The sequence below is a fragment of the Ursus americanus genome, chromosome 2 (assembly GCF_024610735.1).
Source record: "Ursus americanus isolate L20-20 chromosome 2, mUrsAme1.1.p, whole genome shotgun sequence".
NCBI lineage: Eukaryota > Metazoa > Chordata > Mammalia > Carnivora > Ursidae > Ursus > Ursus americanus.
In genome coordinates this window covers 37,615,506-37,635,792 of record NC_142128.1, presented here as the reverse complement: position 1 = coordinate 37,635,792, position 20,287 = coordinate 37,615,506, and the positions used below count along the sequence as shown (strand labels likewise).

General features: G+C 46.5%; 1 protein-coding gene across 7 annotated transcripts in view; it reads left to right on the top strand.

Moving 5' to 3' along the window:
• Positions 1-20,287, top strand: part of IFT38 (intraflagellar transport 38) — a 30,035-nt gene that overhangs the window by 8,253 nt on the left and 1,495 nt on the right. For 4 of the 7 annotated variants that reach the window (XM_045783931.2, XM_045783930.2, XM_087871059.1 and 1 more), the window contains 9 exons: positions 488-583; positions 3,077-3,160; positions 5,342-5,475; positions 7,763-7,904; positions 9,948-10,020; positions 10,888-10,965; positions 14,965-15,072; positions 17,387-17,442; positions 17,680-17,736. In XM_045783931.2, the coding sequence (XP_045639887.1) occupies positions 488-583; positions 3,077-3,160; positions 5,342-5,475; positions 7,763-7,904; positions 9,948-10,020; positions 10,888-10,965; positions 14,965-15,072; positions 17,387-17,442; positions 17,680-17,736 (828 nt within the window). The remainder of the gene's footprint in view (positions 1-487; positions 584-3,076; positions 3,161-5,341; positions 5,476-7,762; positions 7,905-9,947; positions 10,021-10,887; positions 10,966-14,964; positions 15,073-17,386; positions 17,443-17,679; positions 17,737-20,287) is intronic. The other 3 variants (XM_045783933.2, XM_045783934.2, XM_045783935.2) reach the window with 3 other exon arrangements.

Genomic DNA, 20,287 nt, shown 5'->3' with positions numbered 1-20,287 from the left:
GGTCCTCTGTTGTGACCTTGTCCAAATAGGAAGCCTGTCACCTTCACCCTCCTACAGTTAGTTCCTGGTTAAAGATTATAGTCGACTTGAGATTTGGATTTTCAAAGAGACCCAGATGTCCTGGGAGTGCTCCTCCCCAGGATGTAAATATGTGTCTTGTGGAAAACATGTTCAGTAGTCCGGTATCCTGATGGGAGGCAGGAATTGATATAAACTGGTTGTTTCTTTTTTTAATTTTTTTAAAAAGATTTTATTTATTTGAGAGAGAGCGAGCACGCACGAGCAGTGGGGAAGAGCAGAGGGAGAGGGAGAAGCAGACTCCCCGCTGAGCAGGGAGCCCGATGAGGGACTGGATCCTGACATCGTGACCTGAGCCGAAGGCAGACGCTTACCTGGCTGAGCCACCCAGGTGCCCCAAACTGGTTGTTTCTGAATGTCTATTAAAAACTTGCCACTGAGGTTTCTGTTTTTGATATTTTCCCTCCAGATTGCAGATTTGAAAGCAGCCAGGCAGCTTGCTTCTGAAATCACCTCCAGAGGAGCATCTCTGTATGAGCTGCTGGGCAAGGAAGTAGAGTTGAGGGTGAGCCGTGTTCAAATGCTTACATACTTCCTCAGCTAAGCATTTTTCAAGGTTTTCTTTCCAATTTTGCTTTTCCCTGGCCTTCTCATTTCATCACACTGTACCTGATTAAATGAGATAATGTGCAGGGAGGTAATAGTGTTAGCTGCTCTTCCTGCTTCTAGTGGCCGCTGGTCTGTGTTTAATAGCTTTGACTTCTGGTTCAGGAATGGCAGTTATGTAGCATGTTGCTGGAACTTTCCTCCTTGTGCCCATGGCAGACTTTCCTGGTCATGGTGTTTTTCCTGGAGAACTTAACATTTCTACAGAGTGCTTTTCTGAGCCCATGGTTCCCAAACCTTTCTCCTGTGTGGAATCCTGTGGGGACCTGTAAAAACTACTGAAACCTGGCTTCCATGCCGGTGTCATTGGTTTGGAGTGGACCTGGGCATTGGGAGTTATAAATCTTTGGTGATTCTAATGTGCAGCAGAGTTGGGCAGCCCATGACCTAGGCAGTCACTACCCCTCAGTTGAAGTTGATGTCACCATTAAAATTTATTTGCAATCCTTGTTCTGGTCAATGCCAACCGAGAAGAAAGCTTCATCTACTATGTTTACCGAGCTGTTTAATAAGAGTATGGCTCCTAAAACCCCTGTAGAGCTCCTGTAGTCCTTTTAAATCACCTGATATCTAAGCTGTCCCCCATACCAGTGAATCAGAATGTCTGGGGGTGAAAGCCAGTCATCCAACCTTTTTTTCCCCCAAGATTTATTTATTTGAGAGAGAGAGAGGGAGGGACAGGGAGGGAGAGATGCACGAGCAGGAGGGGCAGAGGCAGAGGGAGAGGGAGAATCTCAAGCAGACTCTGCACTGAGTATAGAGCCCAATGTGAGGTTAGATTTTGCAATCTTGAGACCATGACCTGAGCTGAAACCAGAAGTTGGTCGCTTAACCAACTGTGCCTCCAAGGTGCCCTCCAGTCATCCAGCTTTTAAAGATCTCCAAGTGATTCCAATGTGCAGCAGAGTTTGGGACCCACTGGTTTAAGAAGAAATGGAGTATTGTTTAATTCTTACCTGTAAGGATTAATGCGTTTGAAGTATACATGCTCACCTCTAGTGTTTTTAAGTTAAAGTCATCGGATTCATTTTATTCCAGTCAGGTATGTCAGCCATGACCTCTTTCTCACTGCCTGGCCTGTGTTCTGGCATCACTCCTGTGGTGTAATGGTATTTTTTCCTCTGGCTTTTCATTTCTGCCCCAGGAGTGGACTGGAAGCCGGGGACTGGGGTGCCAGCTCACCATCGTTGATACGTTAGTCTGGTGGTTGCCACCTGGTGACGGGCAGCTGAAAAGGAACAAAACCGCCACTCCTATCTAATAGCTAATTTAGATGACTAACAAGGCAGCTCCAGGCTTTCTGTGTTTTCTCTTCATAGTTGTGTGCGTGTATTTAGCAGTCTTAGAGACAGACCTGTCAAGAGCTGGTTACTTGATGAATGCCACGGATCTGTGGCTTCATTGTGAGACTTCAACCAGGATTCCACTGGGGACTCTTGGCACCATCCTCTAATGAACTGAAATAATCAGTGGCCAAAGTGTTGCCATTGGGGCCATGAATATGGTGCTTCTCAAATTCTGTATATACCTGTGATCTGAGGAAGATCCCCTAACCGTACACTCAACCATTCCTGGAGGACTAGCACCAACCACAGAGAGGCAAGGCACCATGCTCTGGGACCTTGAGTAGGTCATAATCCCTGCCCTCCATTGTTTTCCACCCGTGCGGGAGCTGAGGGGTACCGTGGAATAAAGGAAGCCCAAGATAGAGTTTGGGAAAGTGCTGCAGGAACCTCATAACTGCATTGGTGTTGAAATCCCATGTCTCAGAAGTTCCTAGCACTGGTATGATAGGCACAGATGCCTCCCTTGATTGGTTGGTGGTTGGTGGTTAATGCTTGGGGCAGGGCCAAGGTGACTCCTCTCATTGATTGCAGTTGGCAGTGACAGGCAACTTAGAGGAAATTAATCATAGGAAAGATCATAGGAGCTGGCGGGGGATTCAGACAGCAGGTTGAGCTGCCCTTGGTTTGGGGTTCACCTGAACGAATATAGGTAAAGAAGCAAATTTGGGAGAAAAAAATGATGGGTGTAAGCTCAGTTTTGCCCCTGGTGTTGTGGGGATGTGGGGCCTGTAGATGGGGAAGGCCTGGGGCACTGGACGGAGGCCAGGTTGGCAGTAGAATTACCAACTGAGGCCTGGCTGGCTCATTTGGTGGAGTATTTGACTCTTGATCTCAGGGTTGTGAGTTCAGGCCCTGTGTCGAGTGTAGAGAGTACTTAAAGAAAAAGACGTTTGGAAGAGGTGCTAGAAGAAGTGGTTTTGCATCAGAGATGCACCCTGTAATGGAACTTTAGAGAACTAGTCTCTAAGCCATATCCAGATCTGGGATTGGTTTTGAGAATTCCTTTTCCAAAAGTACATGTAATTTCATTTCATTGTTTCTCATAGAAACTGAGAACAGAAGCAATTGCCAGACCTCTGGAAATCAATGAGACTGAAAAGGTGATGAGAATTGCAATAAAAGATATTTTGGTAAGATTATTTGCTTTTATTTAATGTTTTTGTGCCTGGGACTTGAAAATACTGATTTATTCCCTGCCTCCTTAAGACAGAACAACCCTCGGCCTAGTGACAGAGAAGGGGTATGATTGTGGGGAAATGGAAAATGCGGAGGATATTCTAGGGTACCTAGGTTACTTCTGTTTTTTTCCCCTTGTTACAAATGTGAACAACTTCTCCCTAAAAATTTGTCAGTTTTAGTAATTTAATAATTTGCTTAAATTCTTCAATAATTTTCATAAGTAATGCTCTATTTAATGGACTCTTCACACCTTAATCACTTCCTCACTGCTGGGCATTTAAGTGATTTTCAGGTTTTCCTTTTTTTTTTTTTTTTTGGTGCTGAAACCTGGGCATGGAGATTTCTTTCTCTCTCTTTTTTTAAAGATACATTTATTTCAGAGCATATGAGCTGGGGGAGGGACAGAAGAGAGGGAGAGAGAATCTCAAGCAGACTCCGTGCTGAGTGCAGAGCCTAATGCGGGGTTGATTCCACGACCCCAAGATCATGGCCTGAGCCAAAACCAAGGGTTAGACGCTTAACTGACTGAGCCACCCAGGTGTCCCAGTGATATTTCATATTTGAGGAGCACATACTTTTAAAAAATTGCTTGTATTTTTGAAGTCAGATAAATTCACTAGGTTTAATCTGACTGATTCAGAGAAATAGTTGCCATCAGCGTGAGTCGTTCAGAAACTCACCTTGTCTTCCTGTGAGAGTGAACTCGTGTCTCTTGTGGGATTTTTAAAGCACTTAGAGGAAATAGATAGTGATATGATTATTTTCATGATAACATTTTGGAAATGATTAGTGTATTTAGTTGAAAAAAATTCAACCATAAATAATGAAAGTGGTTGCTTCCAAGTATACACTGTCTTTGACGGTAGCAGAGAGTGTCTGGGCTCCTTCGATGACTTCTTTATGGACCCATAGCATCTCAGAGACCTGCAAGTTAACGGTCACTGAGCCTTTGTGGGGCACGACACATTGTGCCAAAGTACTGGTGGGGAACCCATGTTGGGCATCAGGAGCTTAAGGCGGAGTCAGAACATGAGAACTTGGAAGGCAGTCACACACTCAGCTGGCTGCATTCCAGACACGGTTCCTAACGGCAGGTTGCACTGAGCCACAGGCCCAACCTGGCCAGCTTTCCAGATGAGATGAGTGTGAAGACCGTGTATTCATTCTGATTATCCCTTGTCAGATGAACTTGCTCTTGTGACACAACAGGGAGGCCTGTGGGTTTTGTCTGTGATCTCTCTTCCCCTTCACTCTCTTTCTCTGCCCCTGCTGCCCATGCTCCCTCCAAAAGCCAGGCCACGGGGTGCCTGGATGGCTCAGTTGGTTAGGCATCTGCCTTCGGCTCGGGTTGTGATCCCGGGATCCTGGGATCAAGTCCTACGTTGGGCTTCCTGCTCAGCACAGAGTCTGCTTCTCCCTCTGCCCCTCCCCTCTGCTTGTCCTCTCTCACTCTCTCTCTCTCTCTCAAAATAAATAAATAAAATATTTTTAAAAAAACAAGAAAAAAAACCCAAAAGCTAGAGCCACTGAGGGAGCCGCTTTCTTGCTGACGTCACGTAGTGGTTTCTCTGCTTGAGTCTGTAGTTGAGGTGTACTTGCCAGTGGGAGGGAAGAGGAACCTTCTCCCTCAGTCCCGGCAGGCAGTGGTTGAGGCTGGGACCACCTCATGTTTCTTTTTGTCCCCTCCTAAATAAAGCCATACTTGTGGGTGCATATGTTCTGTGAGGCAGGTATACGTAATGAGGAGAGTGAGCTTAACATGCGAATAAAGGCACACGGACAGTCGACAGTGGTATGGAAGCCGTGTGAGCAAGTGAGCCGCGCCAGAGACCGGGCCTGCTCCCCTCAGCTCAGGACACTGTTCTTTCCATCTTCATTTGTTTTCCTGGGCACAAACACCCTCTTCTTATGGAAAAAGGATGATCATTTTTTCTGGGCCTGTGTGACCTCTGGTCTGGAAATAGTTGGCTGACTGAGTGATGGCTTGGGGGAGGGTTTGCTTTCTGTGTTTACTTTGCTTTTATGTAGTATGATGTCGCTGTGCCTGAGGCGCTGTGGAATTCCTCTCTTCCAGGAGTCAGGTGGGGGTTCCTCACTGGCACATCGTCTCATTCATTTCCTGTTCAATGCAGGCGCAGGTGCAGAAGACTAAAGATCTGCTCAATAACGTGGCCTCTGACGAAGCGAATCTAGAAGCCAAAATCGAGAAGAGGAAATTGGAACTGGAAAGAAATCGGAAGCGGCTCCAGACTCTGCAGAGTGTCAGGTAGAGATGAGAACCCGAGGCGTGGACGGGAGTTGTCCTCAGAAGTTAAAGCAGGGTGAGGCCGTGTGGTCAGTGGCGGCAGCCCCTCGGGCATGAGGCCATCTGGACAGAGAGTGTGAGGGCCACGCACACTCTAACTAGCTCTGCCAAATTCATTGTCTTTGCTGCTTGCAGTATGCCTGGGAAACTGCTCAATTCTGAAACCTGCTTTTCCCTCTGAACCTCCTTCCGGCTTTTACAGCTTCTTGGAATGCAGGGCAGAGTAAGTGAATCTAGATGGTGCAAGTTATGCCAGGCTCGAGGTGGAAACAGAAGCATACCCCCATTTCTTGGTCTGAGTACATTTTAGACCTTTATAATTCTTCACCAGTAATTCATCTTTCTTTTGACTTTCCCTCTCAAAGTACTTTTTTCCAGGGAATATGAATGGACAGTGGTGGTGCACAATGCCTTCCTGGTCTTTGGAGCCTTTCAAGTGGGTTCCTCACATTTTCTTGGAGTCTTTCTCTCTCTCGTTTTGCACCCTCCTTCTCTTGCTACGTCTCTTTGTATTCTTTCTCCTGCACTACTACTCTTCTTTTTCATTCTCCCTTTATTTTTCTCTCTTCATCCATCTGTGTAGCTGCTGCATCTGTCTGACTGTTGTGCTCTTTGGAGGTACTGGTGACTGGGCCACAACCTGGCTACTGTCCTGATATCTGTGGGAAGGCAGCCCCTTGGACATGAGTAACCCAGGGAGCACCAGCCGCAGGCAATCCCATGCCCCTTCCACCTTTGGAATGTGGGCCACCTGATACCTGTGTCTCTTTAAAAAATTCTGGCCCTTGGGCATAAATTCATTTTTGTTAAGCCTCATGGCCTTTCAATAGAAAAGCTTCTGTGTTTTGCTCTAGTCCCAAAGATTATTTATTATTTTTTAGTGTATCCATCTATATTTTTAAAAGAAGAGAGTTTCTCTTTAAGATCAAAAATAAGGGAAAAGAATAGACTCAGTAAACCAGTTGACAGGTTTTTGTGTTATGGTTTTGTTATGGTTTTAGATTTTATATTGTTTTATATATGGTTATAGATTTATATTGTTAAAAACTTAAGTTTCAGGGCGCCTGGGTGGCTCAGTCAGTTAAGCCTTGGACTCTTGGTTTCAGCTCCAGTCATTATCTCAGAGTCATGAGATAGAGCCCCACATCCGGCTCCCCATTCAGCAGGAGTCTGCTTGAGGATTCTCTCTCTCCCTCGTCTTCTGTCCCTCTCTGTGCGCACTCTCTCTCCCTCTCTCTCAAAAAAAATAAAGTTTAAAAAAATTTTTTTGCTTTAATTTGTAGCGACCTATGTTTCCCTTTTTTTGGGGACTGAATACATTTTGGAGCATCCAGGCAACAGAATATTGTGCTCAACTAAGATAACGCATATATTTAACTTCTTGATTTTGTGAGGTGTAAATGATACATGATTACTTTTTAAGTCTTTATTAAAATCCAAGACATGTTGAGTAAGAAAAAAGACTGCAAAGCTTCATTGAAGGTAGTATACTTAATGATGCTTAAAAATACATTCCTATATGTATCCATGCATAAAAAGTCTGGAAGGATACTTATCAAATATTAAGTGCTTATATCTGGTGTTAGGATTATGAGTAATTTTTAAAAAGATTTTATTTATTTGAGAGAGTGAGCGAGAGAGAGAGCGCACGAGAGGGGGGAGGGTCAGAGGGAGAAGCAGGCTCCCCGCTAAGCAGGCAGCCTGACACGGGACTTGATACCAGCACCCCGGGGTCATGACCTGAGCCAAAGGCAGTCGCTTAACCGACTTGAGCCACCCAGGCGCCCCGGATTATGAGTAATTTTTACCTTAGTCTTCATACTTCTGGGATTACTTGAAATTTTTACAAAGAGCTTTTGATTTTTTAAAAAATGTTACTTATTTGAGAGAGAGAGCGAGCAAGAGCCTGTGCACAAGCGGGGGGAGCGGCAGGCAGAGGCAGACAATGAAGCAGGCTTCCTGCTGAGCAGGGAGCTCAATGTGGGGCTCAATCCTAGGACCCTGGGATCATGACCCAAGCCAAAGGCAGATGCTGAGCCACCCAGGCGCCCCAAGAGCTTTCGATTTAAAAAAAAATAAGTATGTTCATTTTGGGAGGGAGGAGAAAGGAAAATTAATTTTAAGCAGCTACAAGAACTGTCTTCAGGTAAAAGCTTTCCACAACAAAGTGTGATGGGACCTGGAACTCAGGGTACTAGTTTCAAACTTCTGTATGTTGGTTAATCTTTCACTTTTTATTGCATTCCAGGCCAGCCTTTATGGATGAATATGAGAAGATTGAGGAGGAGTTGCAAAAACAGTATGACATTTATCTAGAGAAATTTCGAAATCTGGCTTATCTGGAGCAACAGCTTGAGGACCATCATAGGATGGAGCAAGAGAGGTTTGAGGTAAGTGCTGAGCCCGTGTCTCTGCACAGACCACGCCTTCTGCTGCGTTCCTTAGTACTTGTTGACGTGTCACTTTGTAAATATCATTGTGGAAAAAAAAATCTGTGAATGTTTTTTCTCCCCGATCAGGTCTGAGGATTGCTCCTGTGATTCTTTTGTTTTGCTGTTAGCATAGCCTGGACTCCAGGGTCGTCAGCTCTCTGATGGGTTTGGTCAGTTAGGACTGTAGACAGGCCCGACACGTGACCAGTGTCGTTGCACAGGATTCCGCTTAGAAGGGCCTGTGCTTGCCTCAGTGCCGTGCTACCACTGACCTGAAATTCTTCACAATTTTTAAGTGCATTTTAACTTACATTGAGTCCCACAGAGTAGGTAACTGGTCTTGGGTAAGGATCTAAAAACTTGCTTGGTCAGTTCACTGAAAGATTTTCAGGGGCCCTGGTTCATTGAATCATTCAAACCGGTTTATCAGAGACTGCTTTATAAAGAGGAAATGCAGTTTATTGATTATTGTGGGAAATGTATATGACCCAGAGCCAGAAATCTTACAGGCTCCTCCCATCCCAGTGTTCAAGGCCATTTAGGAAAGAGTGTTTCAGGTACCATGAGCTGATAAATACGGAATTCAGAGCAAAGGAAATTGGACCAAGTTACTATCACTTTTTAAATTGCCCTTATCCCTTGGGGATATTTCTGCTTTACCCAAGAATGGTGGCTTGGAATCTGTGTTCATGATGAAATCAGTGTACAGTCTCCCTTTCTCACACTGTCCTTGACAGCTTTTGGGTCTGAAGGTTACACTAGCCTTCCTACAAACCTGGGTGTTTGAATGAGGTGAAGCGGTTCTGTGGTACCGGAGGCCTGGCTGGGGGTAACTGCCGCACTCCTGTGCACGCGTTCCTTTCGGCAAGGAGCTCGTTGCCGCCACTGCTCTAGGGTAGGGGCAGGCTGCGGAGCAGCAGGGGTGCAGGACAGGCATGTTCTGAGGGCAGTGAAAAGAGCCTGGAGTTCAGGACATTTTAGATGTTAGGTATCTGGGAAAGAACAGAAAAGGACCAGTGAAGGTAAAGTGAGCATGTTGTGGCCTCATGGGAGTCCGCGGCTGTGTGCAGAGAGTGTTCCGGAGAACGGGCCTTGGGATGCGTGTTCCTCCATCCTTCAGCAGCTCCCCTCTCTCTCCTGTGCTCACACCTGCTCTCTACGCTTATGGCGCCTGGCCCCTAGGGCTGTCTCATGCATGAAACGGTGCTCTCTTTTTAATGTTTAGAACAACAACAAAAATTTAAAAGCCAATCTCCTCTCCCATTCTCTCTTTTTTTTATTTTTTAAAATTAAGAAAAAAATTTTATGATGCTCAGTTAGCCACTATATAGTACATCATTAGTTTTTGATGCAGTGTTCAGTGATTCGTTAGTTGTGTGTAACACCCAGTGCTCATCACAACACGTGCCCTCCTTAATAATACCCATCACCCTGTTACCCCCCCAAAACCCTCAGTTTGTTTCCCAGGGTCCATCTCTCTTTTGACAGTATTCAGGGCCACATATTGTAACCCAGCTGAAGCATTAGCTTTTTTCCCCCTAGGAGTTAGACTAGAGTTTATTTTTTTCTCTTTCCATCCTGATCAGTCTCACCATTTAGCATCTTTTGGGGCTGGAATTGTGCAGAGCTTTAGTCTTTAGGAGCAGGAGGCCCGTGCTGTCCCACAGTTGGTGCACCTGTCCCTATGTGGACATCCCATGGCGGCACACGTGCTCACACATGATGGCCTTTTACCGTGGTGTTCCGTTTTCTGCAGGGCTTGGAGGGCCAGCTGCAGGCTTCTGGCTGCCCCCCTCTCTCTGGGCTGCGGGCTGCTGGCGGAGACGGGGTGCTGGCGCCCGGCCCTGCTCGTTGCTCAGGCAGTGATCGTTCTCTTCGTGTGGCTTAGCTCTTCGCTGGTTCTGCAGCACAGACTTAGCCCTACTTACCCAAATGCTAGAGAACATAAAACAGTCCAGGAAAGGGTCCTCTCCTCTGAGTCTTGTGTTTGCTGTTCCACAGGAAGCTGAAAACACGCTGCGCCTGATGCAGAACAAGCTGAAGGAGGAGGAGAAGCGCCTGCTCCGGAGCGGAAGTAAGGCCGGGCTCTCAGACGGGGCTCTCTCCTCCGGGCGAGCTCGCTAGCCTTGAAAAAGCTCTCCGTGTATTTTATTTATTTTCAAAAGGCAGTTTTCTCACAAGTTCTGTATCAGGTACCGTTTTAATTCACTCAAGAGGTTAAGAGGCTGGTTGTAATCTGAGTAACATGGAGTAACAAGTAACATTTAAAGCACTTTGGTTTTCTTCTCACCTAAAATTCTGTTTTCCTGTTTAAATGATACTGTTAATTTGAATTGCGTGTAGTATGTAACTCTGAAAGAAAACTGCAGCTCGGAGGTCTGTAGGGCTCCTTATTTCAGGGCAGACTGATAGAAGGCAAGTGTCATAATGTGCGCACGTGAACGGGTCACTTGCTTAGGGCGAGTCCCCCTACCTATACCCGTCGTCGGTCCCCCAGTAATCCAAGATGGTTCAGTGAGGCTGCTGTCTGTAGGAAAGTGGGGGTTACCTATATAGAGGAGCTCGGCCCTGGGGGGACTGTTGTCTGTGACTGGTTAGCACATTTTGGCCTCGGGGGCGGTAGTGGCACACGGTCTTCATGGCGCGTCTCAGAGTGCCTCCTTCTCTTGCGTATTGCTCTCTTTTTGATGATGAAATATTTTACTCTCTTGTGCTTGAGGGTACTGTACCTGGGACTTCAGGCATGTGTGTGTGCACGCTTTCTCTCTCTCGCTGTCTTTCTATCTCTCTTCATTTGTACTTGTTCTATGCCTCTCTCTCTCCTAAATCTCAGGAAACTCTGGAAGGAGAATAGGGGCTGCTGGAAAATCCTTTAGGGGCAAGTTTAGGGAATTGCAAGGGCCTCTCTAGCCAAAGCAGCCCCTCACCTTTATGGTTCCAGGTCAGCCAGGAGAGCCTGAAGCAGCCCTAAGTGATAAGCCTGCATGGAGTTTATCCCTTCCCGAGAGGCCCAGCACAGGTAAGAGCCCTGACTGGTTGGCTGCACCGTGCTCCTTTCCCGGGCCAGCATGTAAGACCTTTCTCACTGATTTTGCTTTATTCTTCTGAACTCACACTTTAGTTTTGTGATCCATAGGTTTGGGATCTCTTGAAGGATGAGCGTTCATAGGAGCATCTCTGGTTTAGCTTTTTTGGAAAAATGATTTCCAGTTTAAAGCAGCTGAATGAAGGATAGCACTTAATTAGCTTGGGGTGGGTGAAGAAGTTAGGAAAATATGAAGAAACATTCTCAGTTCTGTTCATCCTAAAGTTCGTAAGGTGTTCTGTCTTTCTTGGTTTTGCTAGATATGTGGGAACGTTGCCCAGAGAATTGGGACTGGGGGGGAGATCTATAAAGGAAGACTTTCTGAAAGACTTCCCTGAACAGAAAAACCTAATAGGACAGGGACATGAAATTTGGGGCAAGAAGGAGCAAAGTCCAGGAGCTGGAAGAGATCGTCGTGTTTATTCCACTCTGCAGGCAGCTGACTGAGTGCAGCAAAGCTTTGTGGAGTATCTCTTCTGGGTGTGAAGGGTTCGTTAGTGGACAAAAAACAGGGACCTTTGCTTTAACCAGTCTACTTGCCATTGAGGAGACAAACATTGAGCAAGCTGTAAGCAGAAGGAGAAAAATGCGCCAGGGGGCGGCAGGGAGTAGAGCAGAGAAGGGGATGGAGAGGGTGGGATGGAATTGCATTTTAGATAGGAGGTCAGGGTAAGCCTCATTAGGAGATGCTATTTAAGCAAAGCTTAAATAAGTGGATCTGGGAGGAAAGGCAGTTTTGGGGAGAGTCCTGGGAGTCTGTAAGAGGGGTGGGGACCAGAGCCGCGTGAGGCGATGCGTTTTACTGAATGCGTGAACGTGCAGGACTCGAACTCAGGCAGGACAGATGAGCTGGAAGATGGATCTTGTGCCGAAGGGCTCCCACCTGAGGCTCCTGTCTTCTCTGTTGAGCAGGAGGTGAAGTCACCACGTTTTCTTTGTGGGTTTGGAGGAAGGGACTTGAAGGAGAGAGAGACAGTCTGAGTGCTTAGAGATAGGAGAATGCCCTAGGGGCCCCAGAGATTAAAAAGGCCAAGTATTTTGTTCAGATGCTCAGTAATAGAAGTAAAGGCAGCCTTCATTTTCCCACCATCCTTTTAAACCTCATTGCTGGTGGTAAATTCATAAAATGACCCAGAAATTTCTAGAAAGCACTTTAGTAACCTTTCTGTGGTTTAGTTTTTATGGTGTAGTGGAGAGTAGATGTCCCTGCATTTAACACTTACTTACTGCTGCATGTCAGGCATCGTGCCAGCACTCGGCACACAGTGATGGATGAGGCACTCAGGAAGCTCAGAATCTAGAACTGTGTCCCCCGGTACCTAGCCACAAGCCATGTGTGACTCTTGAGTACTTCAGGTATGGCTGGACCAAATTGAGGTTTGCTGTTTGTGGAAAATATACACCAGGTTTTGAAGACTTAGTATGATAGAAAAGTAAAATTACTCATGAATATTTTACATTGTTTATTTATTAAAATGATATTTTAGCTATATTGGGTTAAGTAAAACATTACTAAAATTAATTTACCTGTGTCTTTTTACTTTAATGTAGTTACTAGACAATTTTAAATTCAACTGCCAGCAGGCATTACATTTCTGTTGGACTGTGCTGATCTCAAAGGAGACACAAAGACACTGCCTGTAGTTTAAATGGGTATGAAGTATATCTCATTGTGGTTTTGATGTGAATTCCTCTGATAGCTAATGAAATGAAGCAACTTTGCTCCATTTGGCCAATCATATAAATCTTCTTTGGAGAGATGTCTATTCAAGTCCTTTGGACATTGTTAAATTGGGTTATTTTTTTATTATTGAATTGCAAGTGTTATTACGTATATTCTGGATACCAGATCCTTATGTGATTTGTGATTTGCAAATATATTCTCTCATTCTCTGGGCTGTCTTTTAACTTTCTTGGTGATGGCTAGCTAAAGCAAAGGACAAAGTTTTAATGAGGTCCACACTATCAGTTGTCCTTTTGTTACTTGTGTTTTTAGTGTCATATCTAAGAAACCACTGCCTAATTTAAGGTCCCCAGGATTTATCCCTAGGTTTTCTTCCAGGACTCTTAAAGTTACAACTCTTATTTAGATTTCTGATCCATTTTGAGCCAATTTTTGCATGTGGTGTGGGGTAGGGGTCCAACCTCATTGTTGGGCATGTGGCTATCCAGTTGTTCCAGCACCATTTTTTTGAAAGACTGTTCTTTCCTCTTTGAATTTTACGGGTGCTCTTGTGTGCCATACTTTATTTTTTTTTTAGACTTTATTTGAGAGAGAGAGAGTGAGAGTGCTGAGCAGGGAGCCTGATGTGGAGCTCAGTCCCAGGACCCTGAGATCATGACCGGAGCTGGAGTCAGACACTTAACTGACTGAGCCATCTTGGTGCCCCTGCCATACTTAATTTCAATGCATCACTGATAACTCAGTGATTTCAGTGTCAAGATGCATTAGTTTAGTGTCTTGGCTTGAGTTTGTCAGAAGAAATCATGTTGAGTCTGAGAAACGTGTGTTGATACCTTAAAATTCATAATACTTGATTTATATGGCATGAGGTAAAGATATAATGTCATAATATTCCTGGATGAAATAAAAAGTAAGCAAAGTTGAATAGCGATTTCATTTTAGAGTCATGAATTTGTGTTAATATTTCACCATGTTCTCTGTATAGGCTTTTTGGCTTTTATAAGGTAGTAGTTTTCAGATAGGCGGGGTTGCAGCCCATGCAAGGAGCTATTCCTCACACTTGTCCTGGCTCCCAGGTTTGCCCTTCCGTGCTGGAGAGCACAGCTCTTGCCTCTACGGTGAAGAGAGCAGAGCACTTTCCCTTGGAGCGTGGCTAGGTGCAGCTGCCATTTCATTACCCCCCATGGCAGGGCCTAATCAAACCCTTTTCATAGATGCTTAATTCCTGCCCTTCCAAACTGACTCCTGACTCAGCAGAGTCAGAACAGCAACTGCGAACTCCTTCAGTTCCGTCCTTCCAAAACTAGTGTCTCTCCCCGGTTGCAGGGAATTGGGCTGGACAGTGAATTTTCTCTCCATTGTGGAAACTCCCCTTCTGTAGGTTCACTGTAGGAAATGTCCAACCTGACTCCAGGAGAGTATTTCAGAAGTTAATGTATAAGGCTGTTGCACTGAGAACAATCTCTCTTTATATATGCCTGTAATGGAATTCTCTCCCGGAAGCAATATCTTGGGTACCAGCTCTCGTTGTCACTCACGAGGCTGCCATCTTTCTCCGGCCAGCCGAGCTTGGCTGTTCCTGGCCTGCTCTCCGTCTCGCCTGTGGGCTTGTTTGGCGCGCTCACCTTTTCAGTGGCTCCGCTTCCTTGTCTTTGTTGTCCACAAAGAGCTCGAGTTGCGGTAACACCACCTAACACTGAACAGAGAGTGGTTCCAAACACCAAGAACTTCCCGCTATCTTGACAGCTGGCTGTTCAATTTTTAGTTTCACCTGCCAGAGTAGTGTTTCTTTTTTTTTTTTTTTTTTTTTAAGATTTTATTTATTTATTCGACAGAGATAGAGACAGCCAGCGAGAGAGGGAACACAAGCAGGGGGAGTGGAAGAGGAAGAAGCAGGCTCCCAGCGGAGGAGCCTGATGTGGGGCTCGATCCCATAACGCCGGGATCAAGCCCTGAGCCGAAGGCAGACGCTTAATGACTGCCCTACCCAGGCGCCCCTCTAATTGATATATTCTGACCCAGTTTTGTCTTGCTTTGGAAGATTGTTTAAAAAAAACAAATCGGTATATCATTGTCTGCATTAACTCCTAGGTAACCACAGGCAAATCCTGAGAGTCTCATAAAATCTAATGCACTAAAAGTAAGGCTGAGAAGTGCGGATAGTTTTACACAAGAGCCGTGTGGATAGAAGCTGTTTTAGAGGTAACAATGGAGCCGCCCTTTTGTTTTGCGTACTTGTGTTTTCCCAGGTAATGATGACTCTGACATTGACATCCAGGAAGATGACGAATCTGACAGTGAATTGGAGGAGAGGCGGCTGTCCAAGCCGAGGACGGCCATGGAGGTGCTCATGCAAGGTACTGCCGCCGCTTTCGCTTGCCCTGCTCCCTGTGCCCGGTCACAGAACACTGCCCTCTTGTGTATCAGGATTCAGCACTTAAACTGCTCAGTGGTCACCTTTGCTGCTAATACTCTTACCTGTGGTCCTAAGAATAGCCGATTTTTCTTTGTGGCCTGGGATTTCTCACAGAGGCCACGGGAGTACACGGCCTCTGCCACGAGCTGTATTCTACCCTTTTTTGGGTCCAAACTGCTCTTAGTGCAGTAGCATCGCCTATAATCAGAGAACTAACGCACAGAGAAGGGACTCGCACAACCACCTTGCCTTTTAAAAAATCTAGTTTCTGCTGTTTCACTGCTACAGACTCAAGCAATAAAGTCTGTGGAGCACATGTGGGTGTTCCCCGGGGGTCTTCTTCGGGTCCCGCTTTCCACCCTAGAGGGGTCCTGTCAGTGGCTTGGGGGTGTGTCCTTCCAGATGGCCTTTCCACGCACATACGGTGAAATACAGACACAAAGGTCAGCTGAGACATTTTTTAACCTAAATGGGACCAGACTTTGTGTATAGTTCTGCAACTTGCTTCTTCAAAAAAATTATTATTAAATATATTAGAACTCCTCCCATATCAGTAAACTAGAAATCTGCCTGATTGGGGCGCCTGGGTGGCACCGCGGTTGAGCGTCTGCCTTCAGCTCAGGGCATGATCCCGGCGTTATGGGATCGAGCCCCACATCAGGCTCCTCCGCTATGAGCCTGCTTCTTCCTCTCCCACTCCCCCTGCTTGTGTTCCCTCTCTCGCTGGCTGTCTCTATCTCTGTCGAATAAATAAATAAAATCTTTAAAAAAAAAAAAAAAAAAAGAAAGAAATCTGCCTGATTGTTTCTGACAGCTGTATAGTATTCCATAGCATGACTGTACCCATAATTTACTTGGGCATTCCCATATTAAAAAATAATTTTAAAAAGATACTTATTCTTCCCTCTTTTCCTTGTATATCCATCTTTCTGCTTATCTGCACTGTTTGTACCATTAAAAGTGGGATTCTTAGGTCAAACCTTATGTAAATCTTTGTTTCAATAGACAACACTGAATTGCTCCGTATTTGCCTTTAAACACCTGTTTGCCATCTGCTAATTTTTGGAGCAGTTTGCATTTTTATATACATGGTACATTTCAGAGGTAAATTATCTTCACTTTATATTAAGTTTTGGTGCTTTTTTTTTTTTTAAGGTTTTTTAATTTATTAGAGAGAGGGCATGAGCGTGGGATGTGGGGTGGGCAAAGGGAGAGAGAATCTCAAGCAGACTCCACACTCCATGTGGAGCCCAACGTGGGGCTTGATCCCAGAGCCCTGAGATCATGACCTGAGATGAAATCAAGAGACACTCAACAAGTTGAGCCACCCAGGCGCCCCTTTCCTTTTATTTTTTATTTTTTAACAGCTTCATGATATAAATGGAGGTTAGGGGTTATGGCCCCCATTCTACACATGGGAGCTGAGGCTCTGAAAAGGTATGTGACTGGGGGCACTGGTGCTCCTAAATTCTGCTGACCACCGAGCCTGCAGAAGTAAAATCTAAGAACTATAAATAAGGCCTTTAGACAACACAAGGTTTGCATTTTATCTGACCAAGGGAAGTCTGTAATTAGCTCTTGTTGGTCACCCCAGGCCTGTCCTGAGCGAGCTCCTCTCTGAGCTGCCCTCACTGCCTTTGCCCTGCCGCGTGGACCTGGGTCCCGGGTGCTCCTTTCTCAGCCTTCGTGTGTGAGGGTAGCTGTCTGCCTCCCGCCAGGGAAGGATGGCTCCTGGGTGTTTGCAGAAGTCACAGCCAGGCAGCCGTGACTTCCAGAGGAGAGTGGAGAATCACAGAGATAATGTGGGTGTTTTGAAAGATGAACTGATGGTGACCTTAAAAGTTTTCCTCTTTGGAGCTCAGACATAGATTCAAATACAAGTCGCATTGGTCTGTGCAGGGAGACTGCATGTCTATTTTCGGCAGGTAGCGGAGCTGTTCTGTCACATAGATACTCAGAGTGGGATTCAGTGGTTTTTCTGAAAACATGTACAGGATGCATATTTCGTTTCCTGGTTTCTGAGTTGTGATTATATTTTCTTGCCCTTTTCCTTTTTTTTCAAAGTGGAAACGTAGAAAATCCATTACCGTTTGTTGGGAGTTTTGGTTATTTGGATGCAACTTAAGTAAATTCTTTAATTGACTCTTGTCTTCCCCAATTTTCTGAAGGAAACAAATCTTGAATGCCATTCCTTGCATTTTTGTTTTTCCTTAAACAAGCTTTTCATAATTTCTTCATGCTTTGGTTCTCCTCAGAAAGACCCAGCAAACGCATCGTGGGCACAATGCAGGGTGGAGACTCTGATGACGATGTGAGTCCTGACCAGCTCCCTTTAGCAGCTCTGTTCTTCCTGGTCTCAGGCTGGCTTCATAGACTAGCTGAGCCGACAAGCTGAGTGTGAGGGGCTGCCTGGGTGTGCGCCAGAGTTTGGCCTCCCGAGGAGCTTCTCTGCTTCTTGATGACTCTTTTCTTTTCAAATGAATTTGCTTGCCCTCCCCCCCCCCCTTTTTTTCCTTCTCACTGTTCTTTCCATTCTCGCTTTCCAAAGATGGAAGCAGCACCAGCTCTCTTAGGTAAATGCAAGACTTCCAGCTCCAAGAAGCAGGTTGGTTTTCTTTTTATCTCATGTGTGTGTTTGTGTGTGTGTGTGTCTTAGCTGGCTCAGGGCCACCAGAGAGCCTTCCCCAGCAGTGATGCCTCTGTCTCTTGGGCAAGAGCCATGCACAGCAGGCCTACAGTGAACGGTGCAGTTGCCTAAAGGTCCCTTGCAGGAGAGGAGGGTTGAGTGCTAAGCCAAGAGACGAGAAAGGTCATCAGGACTTTGAAGAGTAACCTGGAAAAGACGGGAACCTGCTGAGGGCCCGTGGTCAAGACCATCCCTCTCTTCAGTTCCATTCGGGGGAGGAAACAGGAAAAGGAGGCTCTCTTGAGACAGGGGCCTCAGAGAGGCTGGGCAGGAGGCTACGACATCAGGCTGCTGGCACCTTGAATGTCCTTGAGGTAATACTGACTGGGAAACTGACTGGAATGAGGCCCTGCTGTCAGGGCTGTCCCATCCATCACCCTGGGCCTGCCCTCTTTGTGGCGGTCCCTGGCAAGCCTGTGAGGCCCCAGAGGCAAAGGGTGACTAGGCTGACAGACCACAGACCTCCTCATCAGGTCGTTTGCCACATGTGTCTGGAATGTGGCATTAGTGGCTACGTAGGGATAGAGCATGAGCCTGACTTCTTGTACAAAAGATTCCTTTATTTAGTGCCAATAGTGTATTTTGTGACCGAAATCCACAGAGGGAGCAGTTACTCAGGTTTGCTGGCCCCGATGCACAGAGAAGATCGAGCCTTGAAATCACAGAAGGTAGTCTTAGAGAAGCAGAGAAACCACCTCAAACATTTTCTAACAGTTAGGGGTGGGTGGTTAAGTAGCTTCTTCGCATCCATCGTAGCCATTCGAGGCAGGAATAAGAAGTCTGGCGTGGGTGCTGGGGATGCCTGGACGGCACCGTCTGGTCCTCGTCTTCCGATCTGCTTGGTTGTGCGCATAGCTTTCTCAGAACGAATGCCCGAGCGACAGCGGATATCTCCTCTGTGCCTCATGTTGCTTGTTTGTTTCCGGGAGGCTGCCTGCACACATCCCCCAGGCACACGGGCTTGTACCTCGTGTGCTCACTCTTCCACTTGACAGGTATTTACCGAGTGCCTGTTACGTATGTGTAGGTGTTACAGATTATAAGCAATACACCCCTGCCCTTAGGGGGCTTACATTCCAGCAGTAATCAGCTGGATACATCGGGTCACAGTGGCAAGAAGAAAAATAAAGCCGTTCAGGGAACAGAGTGACAGGGTTGAAGGAGGAGACTGATGTCTTTTGATCAGTCAGGGAATGTCTCTGTGGTGAGGTGACATTTGGGCAGAGGCCTGAATGGAAGGAAGGGTGTGGTGCAGGGAGGGGCATCCAAGGCCCAGGGAGTGGGGCTCCTGCATTGGAGGCCCAGAGATGGTGGTGTGACTGGGATGGAGTGGGCTGGGGGCAGGAGCAGCAAGAGGCAGTAGAGGCCACGCAGCGCTTTGCAGGATGTGATGAGGACCTGGAGTTTTCTCTGAGTGTGGTGGGAAGGGGCCGGAAATCGTGAGCCCAGCAGTGCCAAGAGCTAACTGGCATTTACGAGACACCAGTCAGGAGGCGTCTGCACTAGTCCAGGGGTGCTGGCAGCTCAGCCTAAGGTCGTGGCAGCAGAGGTGTTAGGAAGTGGTCAGATTCTGGATGTTTCTAAGGCGGAACCATGAAATTTTGTGAATTGGACGTGGGATGGGAGAGAGAGAAATGGAGGAGGCCTCATTTGTGTCCTAATGGGCTAATAGTATACATAGAGTTTGCATTTCCCCGAGATGGGGCAGGCCTGAGGAGGGGCTTGGAGAGCAGAGCAGGAGTTTGGTTTTGGACATGCTACACATGCGTTGCCTGCCAGCCATCCACGCGCTGGGGTTGAGTAGCTGGTTGGAGTTCACGTCTGGAGTGCAGGGGTCAGGTCTGGGCTGGAGTTGAATTTGGGAGCCGTCCTAATTAGATGGTCTTCAGGCCACAAGGATACATGTGATTGTGTGGGGGAGAGAGTAGAAAGGGAAGAGGAGGCCCAAGGCTCTGAGCTGAGCCGAGTTGCAGAATCAGGGAGATGGAGGGCGTGGGGGTATGTGAGACCTTGTAGATGCCAGAGTGAGGTGGGGTGAGCCCTCAGAGAGAAGGGTGCCCTGCAGCCGAGTGGCTTTCAAGGAAGGAGCCCTCCTGTGCCCGATGCAGCCTGGAGGTCACAAGACACCTGAGACTCACCCACTGGATTTGAATCCACTGGATGTTTCCGTGGATGGCAGGTGAAGGCCAGCTGAGTGTGTTGAGGAGGCAGTGAGAGGGGAACCAGCAGGGTGGAGGGTTCAAAACTCCTTCAAGGAGTTTCGCTGTTGGGGGGGTTAGAGGAACAGGGCAGAGCAGCCGGGGAGGAAGGTGGGATTAACTTTGCAGTTTTTGTTTTGTTTTGTGTATTTAAGAAGAAGGAAATTGCAGCATGTATGTATGCTGGTGGGAATGATCTAGTTAGAGTGGCTAGCCATCTTGGTTTACCTGGGACACAGGACTTACAGTTGTAAAACTTGGATCTAGGTGAT